At 37.9% G+C, this 21,961-nt stretch overlaps 1 protein-coding gene across 1 annotated transcript in view; it reads left to right on the top strand.

The window, feature by feature from the left end:
* The first annotated feature begins 3,590 nt into the window (after positions 1–3,590).
* Positions 3,591–21,961, top strand: part of ATP13A4 (ATPase 13A4) — a 139,754-nt gene continuing 121,383 nt past the window's right edge. Inside the window, exon 1 of the mRNA XM_036849669.1 lies at positions 3,591–3,845. Within this exon, the coding sequence (XP_036705564.1) occupies positions 3,783–3,845 (63 nt within the window). The 5' untranslated portion in view covers positions 3,591–3,782. The remainder of the gene's footprint in view (positions 3,846–21,961) is intronic.

Here is a 21,961-nt window from a genome sequence, read left to right as displayed (position 1 = left end):
ATTCAACTCTAAAAAGAAATGAGCTATCAAGCAAGGAAAAGACAAGGAGAAACTTAAGTGCTTATTACTAAGCGAAATAAGTCAATCTGAAAAGGCAACATACTGTATGATTCCAACTATATGACATTCTAAAAGGCAACAATATATGGAGACAGTAAAAGAATCAGCGATTGCCATGGGTCATGGGAGGGTTAGGGATGAATGCGGGAGCAGAGAGAATTTTTAGGGCAGTGAAACTACCCTATACGATACTACAGTGGTTAAAACCCACAGAATGGACAACATGAAAAGTGAACTCCATCGTAAACTGTGGACTTTGAGTAAAAATGATGCGTCAATCAATGTAGGTTCAATTGGTGACAAATATACCATTCTGGTGGGGGATGCCAATGGGGTAGGGAGGATGTGTGTTTCTAAAGAGTATATGGAAAATCTCTGTACCATCTGCTCAATTTTGGTGTGAACCTAAAAGTGCTCTAAAAAAAAGTCTATTGAAATTTATTTTATATTAACATTTATTTGATAAATAATAATTAACTTTCAAACAATGTTCTAAAGGGAAGTAGAAGATTTAACTTAGAGGGTTCAAAGAAACTGTCTATATACACATAATATTGTTTACAAAGACTGGGTTACTTCAGAACTTGCTTGTGCAATGATTTGTGTGATATTTAAGCACAGCCTGATCCATAAAAATATGCAAATTTACATCAGTTTGTCTTTACTGACATCACTACTCATTGTATTAAGCCCAGACTCAGGCCTCAAATTCAAGACTTCCACGTAATGATCTTGATCTCTATTTCCTGCCACATCTCACTCCCTTATTCCTTCACACACACCCTGGCTGCAGCAAAGGTGATGGACTTATTCTGGACCAGCCCGTGTGTTCCTCCTTCTGATGGCTCCCTTGCTTTAGATGCTCTTTCCTATGGCCCACTTCCAGTGTAGGCCCCAGCACTCCACCTATTGAAGTCTTTTCTGTCTGTTTTCAAGGCCCTTCTCAAATGCTCCCTTCACCAAGAGGCTCTCCTGGTCATATTGATGTAACATCCCTCACAGAGCACTTTGATTATGCCAAATGAACCTGTAGTAGCCGTGTTAGCCTAGTAACTAGGGTCATGGACTGGGAGAGCTGCATTGCCATGGCCAAATACTCACTCTTCACTAATTATTTATTTTCTGTGCTGGTGTTTCCATGTCTGCTAAGTGGGGAGGATCATAATACTACTGACTACAGAGGCCATCGTAAGGATTGTGAATGTGTGTGTAAAATGCTCAGAATAGTGTCTGGTATATGGACATGTTCTGTAAGTGTTTCCTTTTCCGTGGAATCTAGCTCTGTTTCTGGGTACATTCATGCTTGCGAACTCACAGTGCTGCACGAGGAAGGAGGTTGCCCACAAGCCATGTGGCTGTAGAGGCACTGGGACATTTTACCATTAGAACTTTCGGAGAGATGTGAGGAAACACTGTTTCAAAGCCCTCATTCTCCTGGACCATGCTGTTGAAATGATTTTCTATTGGTTGCAAGTTTTCATAAACATTTTTTACGTTCTTAGGGAATGACTTTGCTATTCAAGTTTGGCTTAAATATTGTTACGGCGTAACCAGATCTGTTTAATGAGGTAAGTTCGTGTGCAGTTTTCCCTGAGATTCTTAATAAATTACACAGTCATCTTAACCCCACAGTGGTGCAGGAATTGCCAAGTTTATTCAGGAACCCAGCCAGAAGGAAACAGTGCAGGAATTACCAGTTAGAGGCAATAGAATGAAGCACTTCTTTCTCACTTGCCGACTAGCACTGGTATAGTTTTACCACTTCACATACAAACATTCCTCAATCCCCATAAGTTGAGATAAAGTTTAAAATCTTCTTATTTTACTATTTTTCTCTGCTAAATATTTAAATGACTCCTGTTAGAGCTCTAAAATGTTACTTTTTTTGAGACATAATTTTTTATTGAGATATAATTCACATTCATAAAATCTACCCTTTTAAAAAGTATACAATTCAGTGAGTTTTGGTATATTCACAAAGTTTTGCTGCCATAACCACTATCTAATTCCAGAACATTTTCATTCCCCTAAAAAGAAACCTCATACTCCTCATATTTTGATCTTGTGATAAAATGGTTATTGACGTGGTTAGGTGTGCTGATAATTTTTAGAAATTCAGAGAACTGCATGTATGTATAATATAGTAATTAATATTACAATAGGTTACTTTTTAATGTTTATCTTAGTTATACTTTACCATTTGCTCAATGTTTTACACACACACCCACACACACTTTAGTCTTTGTCTTGTTAGGGTTTTTCATATCAGGTTGGGAATATCAGTGCCAACATTTGTGCATAGCTTGAAGGAGAGGGAGTGGACACAGTGAAGGTAAAAATAACTCTTCTTTATTGAACAGATACTGTTTCCCGGGCACTGTCCCTCATATAACAGTTTTAGGAGGTAAGTTCTATTATCATCTTTATTCTACATGTGAGCAAATGGAGGCTTCTAGAGCTTATGAAACTTGTTATCCGCAGGTGGCATAACTAGGAAAGTCCAAATCTGAACCCAGGCCCTCCAAATTCCGAGCACATGCCCTTAAACACTGTGCTCTACTGACTGCTGTTAAACTGGATGTTTAGTTTAATTATAACAACAGCCCTTGATCAGTGCTGTACGATACATTTCCCCAAGCCCTCATTCAATTCCTCCAATTACTGGATGAGAAGACCAGTTCTTGTAGGTTAAATGATCACATGGCGAGGCCAGCGCAGATGAGCAGCTAGATTTTTTTTTTTTTTTCCAGAGCGGACATGGATGTGTGTTCCCCACCACCATTCTGGGACTTCTGACAGTTATCTTAGACTTCTGTTCCAGCTCCCATGATAACTAACCACAATTCATCACATTTGTTTGCATATTTGAAGCTCTACATCACTTTGAGGGTGGCAAATATGACTTGATTTATGTATGTAGTCGCCGTGCTCAAATAATGTGTCTTGAATGAATGCGTGAAAAAATCAAAAAAATGAGTCTAGACTCCTTAAGAGTTTAACCACCAGTATTTAGTGAGAGGAGACTACACAGCATAGCTTGGTTATACCTTTGGTTTTTTTTTCTGCAAGCCTCTCAAAAAAGTAAACAATTCCACGTACACATTAAGTGCGATGTGTTTTGCACACAGAGGAATGCGATTTCAAATACCTTTTGAAGAGGATTAGTCACAATTTGTACCTTTGGTAAGCAAAATGAATGAGGATCCTATTAAAAGCCGATGGATTAGGGCTTTCATTAATCAAATAAATTCTGCAGCTCTGTTAGCCTCCTTCCCACCCCCGTTCCTCGTGAATAAATCTGGGAGTCCTTGTGCCCGCTCCCCTCTCCTCGGAGAGGTCCTGCCCACTCCGCATTGTCCCGCTGGATTTGCAGTCAGATGTTTTCTGCTGGCAGGCACTGTGCAGGCAATGAGTTCTTTCCCTGTATGTTGGGCACAAAAAGATCAGCATGGGAGCAGCCTCCTTTGGGACAGCTGCTCAGAGAGAATGCAGTTAGTCCGGAGCCTGCAGAAATTCCTCCACGCAGAGGGTGGCTCGTAGGAGGAGTTCAGTTTGCTAAGTACTGTCATTTGCTCAAAGAAGGTGTGTGCTCCAGAAGGAGTTTTAACCTGGAGGATCATTAAGTCTTTCAGTCAGCTGGTGAGCGGCGGTGGCTGGGCAAGTTCAATTCGTCCTGGACGCATCTGCTCCAGAAGGTCAGGGAGGAGTGGAATCACTTTTCCATGGGGGACCACTTTGAGAAGGGCCAGCAAGCTTTGCTCAATGAAGGAGAAGAGAATGAGATGGTAAGATTCTAGCCACTTTCCCCCTCTCTTTCCATTCCCACTCCCCAGCTTCCAATACTCACACGCACACACACACACTCATACACACACTCTTCTCTGCGATTTGATTCTGGCATTATGTGAGAAAAGGTAATGTTCAAGAAATCTTTCTTTCTCATAAATGTAACCTCTGACAGCAGAAATTTTCTAGGATGGAAAATATTGTATTCGTTTTATCAAGAATGTTTTGAAGTAAAATTGAAAGGGAGAGAAGTACAATGCCCCTTCATGATATGTTTTTGAGACTTATCAGTATAGCAAGTTCTGTTCAAAACATCTAATAATTTCAACAAATCCCTAATGTTGAGAGCAGTGATAGGAAGAAGTAGCACATCTACAGTGAAATAGGAGGGGAGCCGGGGTTCTGACCTTCTTCTCTGCTCACACATCTGTGTTCACAAAGACTGTTGGATAGGGAAAACATATAAAATATTAACAATTATCAGCCTACATGCATTTCTCTTTACTTCTAGAATTTTACTTGTAGCTCCCTACATAAAGATTGGTCTCAGAAAAATTTCTGGAGTTCACTGTCTCTTTTCATTTAGATGTGTTCCCATCTGAGAAACTGTAGGAAAAATCAAAGATGATTCTTATGCTCTTGCTGAAATTAAAGCTGTATTTCTCAATTACAATATAATCAAGAGAGAGTTAGGAATGTGTACTTCTGTTAATAAGGCTGTTCTGCTAATTGTGTAAGCATAGACTTTTATGCCAGTAATGGTGTAATTAAAACGTTAAAATGTGAAGCTCTCATTCTACAGTAACATTTTTATCTTCCTGGAATTAATATATAAATAACAAACCCAAAAGATACTTACTTAAAATGTTTTCTTGGTTAATTGCTTTAGCCCTGGCTGTTAAATTCTTTGCTCCTGAACTGGTCTTTCAAGTCTAATCTGCTTACCTGTTCCTATAGCAACAACATTTTTTTGGACCTTCAAGAGTAGATGCCTTCTGCTATCAAAGCTGAAAAAATTATAAGGGATTCAAAGTCACCCAAGTTTACGTGACTTTCTTAACCATCTCCTTACTTCTTTTGGATTTGACCACCAAATGACAGTTGCCTTTAGGCCCTACACAAATGTCACCAGAAATGACCTTCTGACCCACGTTGGATATCATCCTTATTTCTCCAGAGTGTTTTCTCTATATTAAGAGAATGAAGAGAATTCTCTATATTAAGTTGAAAATTTGATCCTCATCTTGAATATTCTTCACCAGAAGGCAGAGTCTCCTTCCCTCTACTGATTTTTTAAATTCTCCCTCAAATCCTCAGATGGAAACACACCTACTCTTTTCCTGCACACTCATTTCTTCTCTTCCACAATTTCTCATTCAAGAGTCATGAAGAATCATCTACTTTCTGTCAAGGCTTTCCTAGTTCGAGGGAAACTACTACCCCTTCTTTAGCCTACGTATCCTAGCGAAGCAGTGTGGTTAATAGTTCATCTTCGTAACAGCATCACCCAGTCAATGCATCACAGTGTCAACTTAGTATTGCATGCAGCTGAAAGCCCAGTTAGGAGAGGGCCTTTGACAAGGAAAGGACACTGTGTTTCCTGGAGAGGAGTCATCTGGCCGGTAGTCTCAGTGGAGGTGCAGCAATTAGTATGCGCTCTTGAGCTCTCCATCCTGCTCGGCCTGGAGAAACCTGGCCACCTGCCTGTTGCTGTGTCTGACACTCTGTCCCTTTTAAACTCATTACTCCATTCCCTTCTCCCAGAGCAGTAAGCTTCAAAGATTAGCAGGATATCTTAAATGTATGCCACATATATTTAGAAATTTTTAGTTTACCAATAGTTTCTTGCCTACTAGCTAACTTGGTTTTCACTACACCCTATGAGGTAGGTGCTATGCTTCCCACCTGAAAGAGGAGAAAACTGATACACTGAGAATTTGCTCATCTAAGGTTACATCAACCATGAAGACCAGGAGCCGAGACCCCACGTAGGTTAAGTTGGTAGACCTGAACATAGCCTCCTGATGCCTTCTTCAGCTTTTGCAGAGGATATAGCACTCTTAATAGGAGAACACACTTCCTCCCTCATAAAACAAAGCTTAGATGCATCTCATCTGCTTAGATTTCCCAGGATCTCTTGCGGTACATGATTTGTATTTCCTGAGTCAGTCTGTCTTGTTTGGCCTCAACGTTAATCCCTTTTAGCAAATCAAGATTGTCTAGAAATGTGTCACACCAAAGTGTTTACAGTTTCTTGCTTTCTAATATACACTCTTTGGACCTTTGCAGAAGTCATTCCTCCGATGATAGAAATGACTGCAAGTTTCAAGAGAAAACAGCATTCTAGGGTTTAGCCCTCATGTCAAATAAAGAAGAACAGAATATCTCCATGCCTAATGATGCCTGGGACTATCTTCCACTCTAGAACTAATAAAACAAGAATGAAAGAGACACTCTAGGTGACCTGAAAGTAATATCCTTAAGTGCAAAATGAGATAGGAACCAATGGAAGAAAGAACTTGTTAGGAGAACAAGGCAGGAAAGAGGAGAAAGTGACCTTCTGAGAAGGTTCACCCAGATGACTGCCTCTGAAAGACCTCAAAGAGGAGACCATCTCCCAGACAGCACCATAATGGAACCAGAGACCAGGCTCTCACTAGCTTTGGGCTAGCCACTTGCCTGCTCTAGCCTCAGTTTTTGTGCCTGTAAAATGGGAGTTGTCCTTCTTATTTTACCTGTCTCACAGAGCTCTTATGAGGATCAACTAAGACAGTCTATGTGGAATTGTCTGAAGAAGTATAAAATTCTGGAGAAGCATAAGCTGATGTCTATGCAAAGATAGGAGGAGTGAGGGCTTCAGCATTTAACCAAATGAATGAATACTACCCTGTCCACCTACCCACCATGAGGTCATCTCTTCTCATTAAATAATGATAAGTGAGGAATATATACTTTTATTCACAAGCTGTAGAGACCATTTATAAATGGAGAGGAGCTGAGTTACTTTATAACCTGCTTTGTAGTGCTTACTTTGGAAAACACCTACCAGTTTTAGGACGCAGTGTCCTTATTTGTAGAGGGAGAGTGTAAGATGGGCTGGGAGCTCAAATTCCTTTGTATTCAGATGTTGCATATTTTTATTTTTTGAAAGGCCTTAGAAACACTGAGTGCTCATTTCCTTATACCATGACTGAATAAAGGTATGATTTAATTGATTCAAATTTTACTCACCATTATCTTTAGTTATACTCTAATGAGATCAGACTCCTTTTTGGGGAAGTGTTTTGTTACAGCTAGACTTGTTTTAAAAGTTGTGTTCTCTGATTTCTTTCTTTCCTAGATTTTAGCAAATAAGAAAGAAAAAAAAACCTTGAAAATTTTTTCTGATTATAAAGGTAACATATGTTTACTATAAAAATATTGAAATGACATATAAAGTTCTAAAGAATGAAGTAAATATGATTCATGAAATTTCCACCCAGACATGATCAATATTATTATATTGGTGACTCTCCTTCCAGATTTATAAAAAATGCATATACAATCACTTTCTAATATTTTACTACATTTTAGTATTATCTATACTCTTATGATTATTTTTATCTGTTGTATCCGTATCATGGAAATACTACATAATGGTATGTTACTGTACATCTCTTCCCAACTCTGCATTCAGTGATGTCACATTAGTAGCTTGAAATGAATAATGTTGGGAGTATTTATGCCACAGAAATCAGTAAGTGCTACAGAGAACTTCTACCTGCCCCACCTGAAGGCTTGCTGTTAAATACATTCCAGCACACCACAGCACATATTAGTACTTCAAGACTTCCCTTTTTACCCCCATACATGTCTGAATAGAATAAGAATATTGTGTTTGGGTATCATCCATTTATTTGCACTATGCACCATGCCAAAACAAAAGACAATCACAATCTATTCTTAAAAGAATGTACACCACCTATTTACAAATACGTTTTTTTTTTTTAAAACAAAAAATGGAGTCATTCCATTTATACTCTTTTTTGAAGCTGGCTTTTCATTACACTTAAAATATATTAGGGACATATTTTCCTTTTGATATTTACAGCTCCACATAACCATTTTAATGTTTAAATTGTGTTTGGATGGACTATGCTATACTAAGTAAATCTCTCGTGTTACTCACTTATGTCATTTCTAAATTTTTTTGGCTGTGATGGACAACTTTGTGCATGTGTTTTAAAATATTTATCAGATCATTTCCTTAGGATAAAGTCCTAGAAAAAGCACTGCTGCATTAAAGGGGATGTGTGTTTTAAATTTTGATTGATACATTGCCCTACATTGCCCAAATTGCCCTCCCTAAGATTGCGGTTGTACAGAAATATACTCTAACTAGCAGTCTTTTTTTTTTTTTTTTTTAATTTATTTATTATTTATTTTTGGCTGTGTTGGGTCTTTGTTTCTGTGTGAGGGCTTTCTCTAGTTGCGGCAAGCGGGGGCCACTCTTCATCGCGATGCGCGGGCCTCTCACTATCGCGGCCTCTCTTGTTGCAGAGCACAGGCTCCAGACGCGCAGGCTCAGTAGTTGTGGCTCCTCGGCCTAGTTGCTCCGCGGCATGTGGGATCTTCCCAGACCAGGGCTCGAACCCGTGTCCCCTGCATTGGCAGGCAGATTCTCAACCACTGCGCCACCAGGGAAGCCCCCTAGCAGTCTGTTTTTGAGAATACTTGATTTCTCTACCATACTTGCCAATGTTGAGCATTATCAGTATTTTTGACTTTGGCTCATCTGGAATGTGAAAATGATACTTTATGGCGGAATTATTTTTCATTTCCTTAATTTGAAATTGATCACATCGCTATACGTTTCTTAGCACTTTTTCTTTACTAGAATATATTAATGCTATCACTGATGTTATATCAACCAGTAGACTGGGTAACTAAAAACTAGTGAATGTGGAAAAGCAAGAGAAACTCTTTTTGAACTTCCAAGTCATTTGTGGGAACAGCAAGAAGTTAGTGCCACGGGCACACAATATAGCAGCAGGGTGGTGTGTGGCCTTTGCCACATTGGAAGTCCTGTTGTGCCTTCAGCGTGAGCTAGGGGCATCTGTCCTCTGCAATTATTTGGCTCACTTTGATAGCTGATGTTGGCCTTTTCTTCCTTAACACCAGGGAGCAAAAGCACCTCCCCCCACCTCAATAGCCACTTATTTATTATGCTGCATGAGCACCTCCGAGTTGGTTGCCAATGTTAACTAGTGAACCCACAGATCTCATAGTGGAGGAATTGTGTTCGGACTGAGACATTTTGTCAGTTGAAATGTTCAGGAAGCTGGGCCACTGGCCAAGTCTAGGGTCTTTATTCTTGATTCATTGCTGCAGAACTCCCATGAAGTCAACTCATCTTTGATTGAAACTCTTGAAAAGTACGATTTAATGGCTTCTTGAGAAGAGGGGCCCTGCTTGGTTCACCTTTCTATGGCCTCCTTCTCCCCTTTCCCACTCCCACCCAGAATTTAGCACAGTTCTTGGCACAAACACTCAGGGCATATCCGATGGCACAATTGCAAGCCCCATTAACCTGCAATTTTGCATTCTGAGAAGAACAGGGAGGTAACAAGACTCAAAGGCTGCAACAGCTTGATAAATTTAAAGAGAAATTTAGGAAATTTTATGTTATTTATTGGGGATTGTCAATCATTTTGTGAATTTATCAATTGACTGCTCTCTCCCTCAGGCATAAACAAAGCTTATTCTTCAGAGTTAATTAGCCATGCTACACTATTTTTCTGTGAGATACCTTATTCTACCCTTTCATCCGTTCACGTATAAACTCAACAAATATTTACCAAACTCTTACTCTGTACCAGGAGTCCTCTGTGCTAACCAAAGAGGATTCCGAGTGAATAGCAAACAGTTTCTATTTTCAAGGATTTCACAGTAGAGTCGGCAGGACCAAGTATGTAATTTGTGGGGTCAAGTACAAAATGAAAATGAGGTATCCCTGGTTCAAGAATTATTAAGAACTTCAAGATCACTGTAGCAGAGCATCCTTCCAAAAGCAGGGCCTTGTGTGACTGCACAAGACACACACTCATGAAGCTGTCCTACAGTTGGGGGAACCAGGGATGCAAATGTAATGAAAGTGTGCTGAAATAGGTATCATTGTGGGACTTATGCATACAGAGCTGTGGGAGCACAGAAGAAGTAGCAACTCTGTCAAAGAACACTCCAAGGGGAAAGATGGCATTTAATTTCCCTGGAGGGGCCAGCCTTTGAAGGACTGTATAAGACATCCTAATGAGTACACATTTTATCTTTTCCAATGATTCCCAAACGTTGGTCCATGAAAAAACCATACCAGAATCAAGTTGGGGAGTACAAAAAAATAGATTCCTGGGTCCCCATTCCAGGCCTACTAAATTAGAATCTTTGACGGTTGAGTTGGACTTGGTCAGAAAGATGTGATGCCAACCTGATGGAAGCAATGGGGAAGCTACTGAAAAATTTGAAACAGGGAATGATACGGTAGGATTTGCCTTTCCAAAGGATGTTACGTCAGGGGATGAGGAAGTTTGGTTGGAGGAGGCAAGACAAGGAAGGAGTGTTTGAAATAGTCCAGGTGAGAGCTTCAGGATGCTGAGTGAAGAATGGATTTAAGAGATATTTAAAAATTAGAACTAAAAAGACTTCATGATCCATAGACTGTGGTATAAGAGAGAAGGGGTGAACAGGATGAGTAATTATTAAGGAAGGCTTTAAGGTTCCTACTTTGTCCAATTGGAGAACATGATGCTACCACTTAATCCCATAGGGAAAAGTAGGAACAGGTTGGGAGCGGGGATGGCAATAGTCACAGCAAATACTTATATGGCGGTTGATCTGGACTAAGAACTTTACATATAGTAACTTATTTAACCCTCTCAGCAACCCTAGGAGGGATGAGCATCTCTCTTCTACCAATGAGGAAACTGAGGCACAGAGAGATTAAATGACATGCACAGGTTCATCTGGCTAAGTAAATGGAAGGCTATAGCCTAAGTTTGTGCTTTAAACATGATAATTTACTGCCTCTTGGTTTTGCTTAATTTTGGATGCACTACTTCAGTTGTTAATGGTTGCAAAGCAGCAGGGCATAATTGAAAGAAACACAACATTAAGAGTCTGGAGACCAGCACTGTGGTGTTGGCTCTGCCATTATTAAAGTAGATCATGGTCATCTCTCTTTGATTTCACCTCATTTACAAGATGGAGATAATAATACCTTACTGGTTTGAACCAGAGACCAATGCAGATAGTTTCTTTGTGTACTCTCCAGCACACATACAAAATATGGTTTAAAAAGTTTTAAAACACGTGGATAAAATCTCTGTGAAACATCTTAAGAAATTTAAGTGATACTCCTAATTTTTTCAAAGTGCTGTGAGATTTTTTTAGTCATGGAAAGGAGAACATATCTGGAGACATTACATTAAGTGGGAGATGGAAATTTATGGCAGTTGCTGTATTAATTACTCAATGAATAAAGGAATAAGGAGTAAATCTATTCATAAATAATTAACCAGTGCTAAACCCTACAGCTCCCTCAGGCCCACAGAAGACACAGAGCACAGGCACTTAGCCTTCAAAAGAATTGGTGATTTGGTGATATGTCCAGAGGAAATTCATTCCTGGGCACCAGTTTCAAGACTCTGTGACTATTTCAAAGCCTCTTGAAGACTAGCCAGAGTGAGACCATGTATCTAAATGGGCTACAGCTATTTCTAGATGCCCATCATGTAAACCTTGGTGAGTTGCCTGAAACCACAGCTGGGTAGAGTTGGAAGGCAGCTCAGAACATCGCCTCCTCAAATCCATCCTCACCCTGAGGCTACTTTTATGTACAATGAGCACAGTTATGCCCTAGATGCCCCCTCAGAAAAAGAACAGAAAGAGGCCCAAATGGACTGGGTGATTTCCAGAGAAATATTATGTCCCTCAGGCCAGAACACTTTCTGATTTTAGTGGTTGCACACACAGGGCTCTGGCTGAGACTATAATCACCTTAGCATTTCCAGAATCTTCTTGGGGGAACCATGGCTGCAGGATTTTGAATCTCTGGTACTCCAGTCTCAGGATCAGTACAAAGAAGATGATATTGTGAGGAAAGGTCAATTTTTGAGGCCAGGTCAAAAACAAAAGCATCCAAGAATGCAGTCTGGGTAGATAAGTGGTTCCTTCTACTTGCTTTTAATGGAAGAATAAGGTTGAATTTTATGGCATACATTTACCTTCAAGTTTTCTCTCCTTCAGCTTGGAATCACCAAGCATGATAAGGATCTTTCAGCTTGGAGGCCACGTCACACTGTGCAGGTCTTTCCTTTAGTCAATTCCAAGAGACAATTTTTTACTTTCCATTTTCTTTCATCATCAAAATGTGGTCTTCTTGCTCTTCCCAGAATACATTATGTACTTTCTCTGCCAGGGTGGTATCTTCACCCTAATATCTGGCCTTCAGAGCCCTGCCCCTCCATCAGAACTCATCTCAAATCTGACTTCCTTCTTTAAGCCATCTGGGAGCCCCTGGGTCACACTTGGTCCCTTCCTTGTCTGGAGTGGGTTTGAATGCCTACTATAGCAATTTTCACTGGCTTCTGTAGTAGAGTCATGTGTTTATCTTTCTCTCTCAACAGATTGCGAATTAGTAGGGGCGGGTACTGCATCTTATTTCATGTCTATATCTCACACATAACATTGAAGTTATTTACTATATTTCTGATAAGATAGATTCAAGATTTTATGCCAATATTAGAAGAGTTTTTCTCTTCTTTCCTGACTCAATTGAGTTGTTAATCTGAATTTTACAAAAACAAGTACTGAGAAATTATGTAATCTGTCCAAATCTGAAAGTTAAGAAGCAGCAAAAACAGATCTTGAACCTTGGCAGGTTGATTCCAAATCTCCTGCTCTAACTCCAATAGTTTCCTGGCTACTATTACTGCTACCACCCCTACTAATACCACTATCTCTACTACTACTATCACTACCCACGACTATCACTACTACCACTACTACCACCACCACTACTACAGCTATAAAATAAGCCCAACACAGTGTGTATTAGTTTAGCAGCTATGTTATATTTAGGGCTCATTTTGAGTTTGTGAGAAAACCTCCAGGTCTCTTTTATAAAAGTCATAGCTTTCTGATCTTTTGGGCATGAAAGTGAACAAGGGCACAGGTACTGGAATCAGGTCACCTGGATTCCCCTTCAGTTTTCAGCCATCCGTGCCTGCCTGCATCACAGAAGTGGTCTCTCTTCATGCTCTTGTCCCTCCACCAGTGTGTCCTCCTTGGCTTGTTACTCAGTGCTAGGCTTTTAGTAGGGGCAGAGAAGGTAATCCTAGCCAGTCCTTTTGTGTTTGGGCTTCAGGGAGTGGTGCTTTGTCAATACTCCTGTTCATCCTCTCCATGGTAGCCACCTCTGTCTTCTATCTGTCAGTGGTCTGAGATGGGAGCTTTCTGCCCCTCTGATCGCAGTTTCTTGAGCATGATTTTGTAGAATCCTGGTTTCAGGATGGTAAGTGGTAGAGGATTTTTGCTTCCGTTCTTCATCCAGCACCAATGGATTTTTGCTTGTGTCAGAGAGGATTTCCTACTTAGAAGTAACTGACCTTTGTCAACTTGGTCATACAGTACTGGTTTTCGTCCCAAACTTCACATGCGGCCTTCTGATAACTCCAGGATTACATATCCCCAGATACTAAGCCAGTGGAAAAAACAATTTGCCTTTCTTTCAATAGTCTCAGTAAAATAGATGAGCAAAAAAGACTCATCTTTTCTCACTGGCTCTGATTGGATCATCTCCTCTTTTCAAATTTATTAGTGTGGACAGGAGAATACCATGGTCTTAGTCACATGCCCAGTCCTAGAGTTGGGGTCAGAGTCAACTCTGCATAAAGCACATCAGCAGAGGGTGGTGAAGGGAGTGGTTTGACAGAAGAAAATTGGGGTATTGGATGCTATTACCTGGACTGAAATAAATGGGGATTGGGTGGTCTAGACAAGAAAATACAAATGGACGAACAGAATTTCCAATCTGATAGTCAATAAATCATAGGTTAGCTGAACTGAACAAATAATGTTTAAAGTGGTTGGGTCCCCCTGTGATATTTTTTGCCTCAGAGAATATAAAATATGGAGCTTTGCTGAAGGTATTTTAGATATCTGTGAAGAGGTAGAAAAGAGCCTTTAAAATATATGTTCATTTTTATTTAAAAAATTATTTAATTGAAGTATAGTTGATTTACAGTACTGTATTAGTCTCAGGTATACAGCAAAGTAATTCGGTTCTCTCTCTCTGTATATATATCTTTTTTTTCCTATTCTTTCCTTTATAGGTTGTTACAATATATTGAATACTGTTCCCTGTACTATACAGTAAATCCTTGCTGTTTATTTTATATATGGTACTGTGTATCTGTTAATCCCATACTCCTAATTTATCTCCCTTTCCCCTTTGGTAATTATGTTTGTTTTCTATGTCTGTGATTCTGTTTCTGTTTTGTAAATAAGTTCATTTTTATTATTTTTTAGATTCCACGTATGAGTGATATCATATAATATTTGTCTTTGTTTGACTTACTTCAATTAGTATGATAATCTCTAGGTCCATCCATGTTGCTATTTTTCTGATTTTAAAAGTTCATTGAATCGTATTTACTTATTACAAAACAGAAACAGACTCACAGACGTAGAGAACGAACTTATGGTTACCAGGGGGAAGGGTGAGGGGAAGAGAGAGATTGGGAGTTTGGGATTGACATGTATACACTGCTATATTTAAAATAGATAACTAACATGGACCTCCTGTATAGCGCAGGGAACTCTGCTCAATATTTTGCAATAACTTAAATGGGAAAAGAATTTGAAAAAGAATAGGTACATGTATATGTATAACTGAATCACTTTGCTGTACACCTGAAACTAACAACATTGTTAATCAACTATGCCCCAGTATAAAATAAAAAATAAAAAATGAAATAAAATAAAATAATTTTGGTTATTAAAAAGGTTCATTTAATCATATTCAATGATTAAAATATGCACAATATAGAAGTAAAAGAAGAATCACAATGATGCCATCACCCAAGGCAAATACCACGAGTATTTTATTTTATACATTTATATTTCAGTCTTTTTTTGTTTGTGCTTCACCTTTTTTTCAATTAAATTTGAAATCATACTGCATAATTTTATGTTGTTTCCCTTCACTTAATATTAGTACATGTACATGTTCCCCATGTTATTAAAAATACTTAAACATTAATTTAATGGCTATATAATATCATTTAATGATTACCAGATTCTTATATACATAGGTAGCTTTCTATTACTACTACTAATAATATTGTAGTGAATATCTACAATATAAATATAAATCTTGCATATAAATGCATATAAATCTTGTCTGTGTTTTGTATAAGTTAGAGGGATATTTTTAAAGACAGTCTTTCCTAGTTGCTAAAATCATACCCTTCAGGGGCGTCTGTGCATTTGTAAAGCCAGATTGGCTTTCAAAACCCCTCTCAGGAGTAGAGATCTAGACTCGTGTGGAACTGCAAGAAGGGATATGATTTTGATGCTCAGAAATGCCATGTTTCCCATTCTCCATCCCAGAAAACTATGAAGAGGAAGTGTGTAATAGAAAGTTGTGAAACTTCTATTTATTTAAAGGCTTTTCAGGCAAAAGGCATCATGTGCATATAAAGGATCAATTCTGACCGCAGCAGTCCCATGTTGCAGAGGTGAATGGGGCTATAGCAATAGACTAGGGAGGCTTCATATTTCATTTCAGGAAAGTTTTCTATGTAGCTTCCCCCTGCTGTTTCTACCCTAGGAAGAATAAATAAAAGATAGAGTTCCTATTATCTTGGTATCAAATTCTATCCCCTGTGGTCACAGCTATAGTATCTGTTCTTTAATAAAGGCCTGATTATGGGACTTTCACACTATAGGCAGAAAAGCCCAATCATCTTCTTTCTGAACTTTTACACAAGATCACAGAGCAGGAAAAAAATTATTTTTGAGTTTTCCATCATTGAAATAATTGCCTACAAAGGGTCCCTATATAAATTAATTGGCTAATTGAAAATAGCAAAAGATATGCAAATAAAAGTAGAATATTATATTACCCCAAGGAAGGTATACTTTTCTACTTAATCTTTCATAGCTTATTGATCAACTATTCACTGCTATATCTCCAATGCTTAGAAAAATGCCTGGCACAAAGTAAGTGCACAATATATATTTTTGGAATAAATAAATGAATGAATGATGGATGAATGTAGCTAGTTATATTCCAAAATTATATGAAACAGCATACAAATTGAAAGGTAAATAAGGATTAGAATTGAGAGAAGTAGATGCCTAGTTTACTACACTTCATTTCACCTCAGATTCATTCCATAGAATCAGAGTCTCAGGCCAAAAGCTTCTTCAAAGTTTATCTGACCTTCTCCTGCCCCTTACCTCACCCAACTAACCTTTCCTTAAATGCCGTCAGAGAAGGAAACTCAGCATAAGATAAATCATTTCCTTGTAAGAGAGAGCAGACAATTTAAAAAACTCTATGCTGAACTGAAATATAGTTCTATTAACCTGAATTCATTAGTCTTACTTCTTTTGCCTTTTGGGTCTCCCTGTCAAAAATCAGCTTCCATTTCTACAAGTCAGGCATTTAAAAATTGTTCTTGTATGTCCTTCAGCCCCACCCCTCCAGGTATCTCTTCTCCAATCTAAAGAGTTCCTTCAGTCACTCTTCATGTGGCATCGTTCTTTGAAATTTACTTCAGAAAATCTTGGAATGATAATTTAAAGAAGCTACCTTCTCTTAGTGTAATTCTCTCTTTGAAATCCACAGAGATTCTGGGATAAAGGGGCATCTACCAGGAGGAACACAGAAGTGCCACTTACTGTGTCACCAAGGTTGTTGACAATAAGGAGTTCAGACCTTTCTGTTCAGAACCAGACAGGTCTTAGATCAGTCTGATTCTGTTACCAAACTCAGGTTTGGCTCCTCGCCGGTTGAAAAATCAGTACTCAAGAGACAATTGTTGGTTGGAAGGAAAGGTTGCTTTAATCAGGACTGGCAACCAGGGGAGAAGGTGGACTTATGCTCCAAAACCAACTCTTGAAGATTCTGCTAGGCCGTGAAAACTGTTAAAGGGAAAAGGGGGAAATAATTTCAGTTAACCATTAATGGAGGGGGTGAGATTCTTTGTCATGTTTCCATTCTATGCAGATTTGCTGACCTCTCCTGATCTTCCTTTGGATGCTATCTTGCCCGCTTGGTCCACCTGCAATTTGCTGAGGGTTATGCTGGGGTAAAGAGTCAGTCATTCTTTAACTACTTAATTCTTCATTCTTACTCCTTTTAATCCGGGAAAGAAATCAACAAGTTAGACAAGGCATTGTGTACATTCAGTAGAGCATAAGACAGGAGTTAGGTTAAATGTTACCTAGTGATCTCATAATAAGGTCTGAGGGAAACAGAGATGGACAAACAGAAAAGGGGCAAAAGAGCTGCTTACAATTCTTGCCTAATAATTGCAATAGTCGTAGTTATTGACTACTTACTAGGACCTATGTCCTTTGATAAGCGCTTTTCATGTGATGCTTCATTTTAAATTTATAATAACCCCATTAGGTAGGTACTGTCACTACAGGTGCAAACATTAAATGTATCTGTTGTTCTTCTATGGCAGGTGTCTGCATACTACAGATTGTGGGTGAGATCTGGCCCACTGATTGCTTTGTAAATAAAGTTTTGTTGGAAAACAGATCCTTCATTTGTTTACAGATTGTCTCTGGTTGCTTCTGCACTACAACAGCAGAACTGAATAGTTGTGAGAGAGACCGTATAGCCTACAAAGCTGAAAATGTTTTCTATGTGGTACTTTACAGAAAACATTGACTTGTTCTTTTCCTTCCTTTCTGGTCTCATTCTTTTTTAAAAAAACTTTTGCTTTATTGCCATAGTAAAATGTACTTGTTAAGATTGTCTACATTTTCTTTATCCACCAGTGCTCATTTAGTAGAGCTCTGAAAGGACTGGGGCTGGGTGGTGTTTAACAGTTTGGACAGGCTGTCAGTGAAGGCAGTAGATATTTACAAACCGCCATGGTGGAAAGGGCCTGTTTAGAAGCCTGGGCTCTTTCTAGCATGAATTATTCCATTAACCATTCATTTTGTGTGAGGAATTTCCCTTGTCGGGCCTCTGTTTCTTCCATCTCTAAATAGATATAGATCTGTAGGATCTGTCTGATTTAGTTTCATACCTGTCCTCATTTTGAGGTGCCAGATCTGTAAGAAGTTTTGCCTACTAGACATAGTTCAGCCATTATCACCAAGAGCCAAATGGATCCTTAGACACCTCAATCATGGAATTTCAGGTATAGAAAGTCAACTCAGAAATAATCTAGTCCGACACATTCATTTTTTGTCTTTTTTTTTTTGTAAAGATAATTGTAGATTCACATGCAGTTGTAAGAAATAATACAGAGATTCTGTGTACCCATTGGTAACATCTTGTAAAACTATAGTACAATCTCACAATCAGGAAATTGACATGGATACGATCAAGGTACAGAACATTTCCATTACCACAAGGATACTTCATTTGCCTTTTCATAGCCAAATCCATTTCCTTCTTATCTGCACTCCCTCCTTAAGTTCTGGCAACCACTAATCTGTTCTCTATTTCAATGATTTCATCATTTCAAGACTGTTATATAAATGTAGTCATACAGTATGTAAACTTTGAGATTTACTTTTTTATTCAGTGTAATTTCCTGAAATTGATCCAGGTTGTTGTGTGTATCAAGAATTCATTCTTTTTTATTGCTGAGTAGTGTTCCATGGTATTCCATGGCGCCATGTTTTATTTAACCATTCATCCATTAAAGGTCATCTGAGTTGTTTCCAGTATTTGGCTATCATGAATAAAGCTGCTATAAACATTTGTGTATAGGTTTTTGTGTGAATGTAACTTTTCATTTCTTGGGAATAAATGTTCAGGAGAGCAATTACTGGGTTGTATGGAAGTTACATGTTTAGTTTTAAAAGAAAGTACCAAATTGTTTTCCAGAGTGGCTGTACCATTTTACATTCCCATCAGCAATGTCTGAATGATTCAGCTTCTTTACATCCTCACCAGCATTTACCATTGTCACTATTTTTAATTTTAACCATTCTGATAGGTATGTAGTGATATTTCACTCTGGTTTTAGTTTGCATTTCCCTAATGGCTATTGATTTTGAACATCTTTTTGTGTGCTGTTAGCCATCTGCATCTTCATGTCTTTTGTCAATTGTCTAGTTGAACTGTTTTTTTTTTTACTGTTGAGTTTGAAAGTTCTTTATACATTCCAGCTACCAGTCCTTTGTCAGATGTGTGGCTCGCAAATATTTTCTCTCAGTCAATAGATTTTCTTTTCCTCCTCTTAAAAGGCAAAAATTTTCACAAAGCAATGTTTAAAGAATTCCAATTATCATTTATTCCTTTTATGGACTGTGCTTTTGAAGTCAAGTCTAAGAACTCTTTGTGCAGCCATAGGTCCCAATATTTTTTCCTGCTTTTGCTCTTAAAGTTTTATGTTTTATATTTAAGTGTGCAATCCATTGAGAGTTAGTTTTTGTATAAGGTATGAGACTTAGGTTGAGGGTCATTTTTTGCCTATGGATGTGCAATTGCTCCTGTACTATTTGTTAAAAAGGCTATTTTTTCTCCATTAAATCACTTGTGCACATTTGTCAAAAATCAGCTGGGCATATTTTTATAGGTCTATTTCTTGGTTTCTATTCTGTTCTGCTGAGCTATGTGTCAACGCTACACAGTCTTGATTAAGGTAGCTATATAATAGGTCTTGAAATTAGGTAGACTTGTTGCTCCTACTTCATTTGTATTTTTCAAAATTGTTTTAGCTATTATAGTTCATTTGCTTTTCCATATTCCAAATTTTAATAATCTTGTTTATATCTACCAAAAATCTTACTGAGATTTTCATAGGAATTATATTAAACCCATATATTAATTTGTAGAGAATTAAAATTTTCACTCTGTTGAGTTTTCCAAACCATCAACATGGTGTGTCTCTCCATTTATTTAGATCTTCTTTAGTTTATTTCATTAGCATTTTGTAGCTTTCAATATATGCGTCCTGTACATATTTTGTTATATTTACATCTAAGTATTCATTTTTGTGATGGTAAATCATCTTGTTATTTTTAGTTTTGGTATTCACATGTTCTTTACTGGGATATAGAAATACAATTGATTTCTGTATGTTTATCTTGTATCTTGTGACTGCGGTGTGAACTCATTTATTAGTTCCAAGAGTCTAAGAGGTTTTCTGTTTGTAGATTTCTTGGGATTTTCTATAATAGAAATCATGCCATATGCAAGTAGAAACAATTTTATTTCTGTATGCTGTTATTTATTTTTTCTTGTCTAGCTACAACTCCAGTAATGTGTTTGAATAAGAGTGGTGAGAATAGACACCTTGTCTTGCTCCTGATCTTATGGGGAAAACATTCAGTCTGTCATCATTAAATATATGTTAACTGTATGTTTTAAAGATGTTCTTTGTCAAGTTGAGGAAGTTCTCTTTATTTCCTATTTCTCTGAGAGTTTTCATCATGAATGGCTGTGAAATTTTGTCAGATGTATTTTCTGTATTGATTGATATGATTGTGTTTTTGTTTTGTTTTGTTTTGTTTTTTTGTTTTTTTTACTCTGTTAACATGATGGATTACACTGATTGATTTATGAATGTTGAAGTAGTCTTGTATCCCTTGAATACACCACTTGATAATGGTGCATAATTCTTTTAGCATATTGCAGAATTCTATTTGTTAGTATTTCATTTAGGACTTCTGCTTCTATACTCCTAAGGGATATTGGTCTACAGTGTGATTGCTTTCTTTTTCCTTTCTTCCTTTCTTTTTTTAATACTGTCTAGTTTTGTTATCAGGGTAACATTAACTTCATAAAATGAATTAGGGAATGTTTCAATTCATCCGTTTTTATTTTCTGGAAGCAATTGTGAAGAATTGATATTAATTCTTCTTTAAATGTTTAGTGAATTTTTCAGTGAAACCACCTGGACTTAGGGATTTCTTTTTTTGGCTGCACCATGAGGCTTGCTGGATCTTCCCCAACCAGGGATTGAACCTGGGCCAGGGCAGTGAAAGCCCGGAATCCTAATGATTAGGCAACCGGGGAACTCCCAGGGATTTCCTTTTAGAAATTTCAAAAGTATAGATTCAATTTTCTTGATAGTTCCAGGGTTATTCAAATTATCTATTATCCTTCTAATGACATGAATAATAAGATCTTTTTTAATAGTTTCACCGGTTTTATGGTTTTATTTTTTTAAAGACTATTTTCTCTTTGTAGTTCAGTTTGGGCAATTTTTATTATGTTATCTTTCATTTCACTGATTATTTCTTTCCCCTCCATTCTAATGTTGAGTCCATTCATTGAGGGTTTTTTTTTTTTTTTTTTAATTTCAGGCACTGTATTATTCAGTTCTGAAGTTTCCATTTGGTTCTACTTTGATCTTCTATTTCTTGTTGAGATATTCTCTTTTTTTCATTTTTTGGGTGTGACTGTAGTTGCTTCTCAAAGTATTTTTACAATGGCTGATTTAAAATCTTTATGAGATCATTCCAACATGTCTGTTATCTTGGCGTTGTCATCTGTTGATTCTGTTTCTTCATTCAGTTTGAGATCTTCTTCTTTTTGGTATGACTTTTAAAAAATTAAAAACTGGACATTTCAGGTATTATGTTACAAGACTCTGGATCTTATTTAAAACTTATATTTTAGTTGGCTTCTGTTGCCACTGCTCTAGCAGAGGAAGAGTAGGGCACCACCTCATTACTGCCAGTTGGTGGGGAAAGTCCAGGTAACCTACTCAATCGCCATTGACACTTGAGGAGGGGGAGGCTCCTCATTACTGTTGGTTGAGGGTGGAAGTTTCAGCACCATTAGGCTTCCAGTGATAACTCTCTGGCTTGGAGAATTAGAAGTGCCTCGCTGCTCCTTCTCACATGACCTCCACTGACACCGCGGGAGGGGGTGTTA

The sequence above is a fragment of the Balaenoptera musculus genome, chromosome 4 (genome assembly GCF_009873245.2).
Source record: "Balaenoptera musculus isolate JJ_BM4_2016_0621 chromosome 4, mBalMus1.pri.v3, whole genome shotgun sequence".
Taxonomy (NCBI): domain Eukaryota; kingdom Metazoa; phylum Chordata; class Mammalia; order Artiodactyla; family Balaenopteridae; genus Balaenoptera; species Balaenoptera musculus.
Note: the sequence above shows the minus strand (reverse complement) of the source record. Positions and strands in the feature narration are given on the sequence as shown.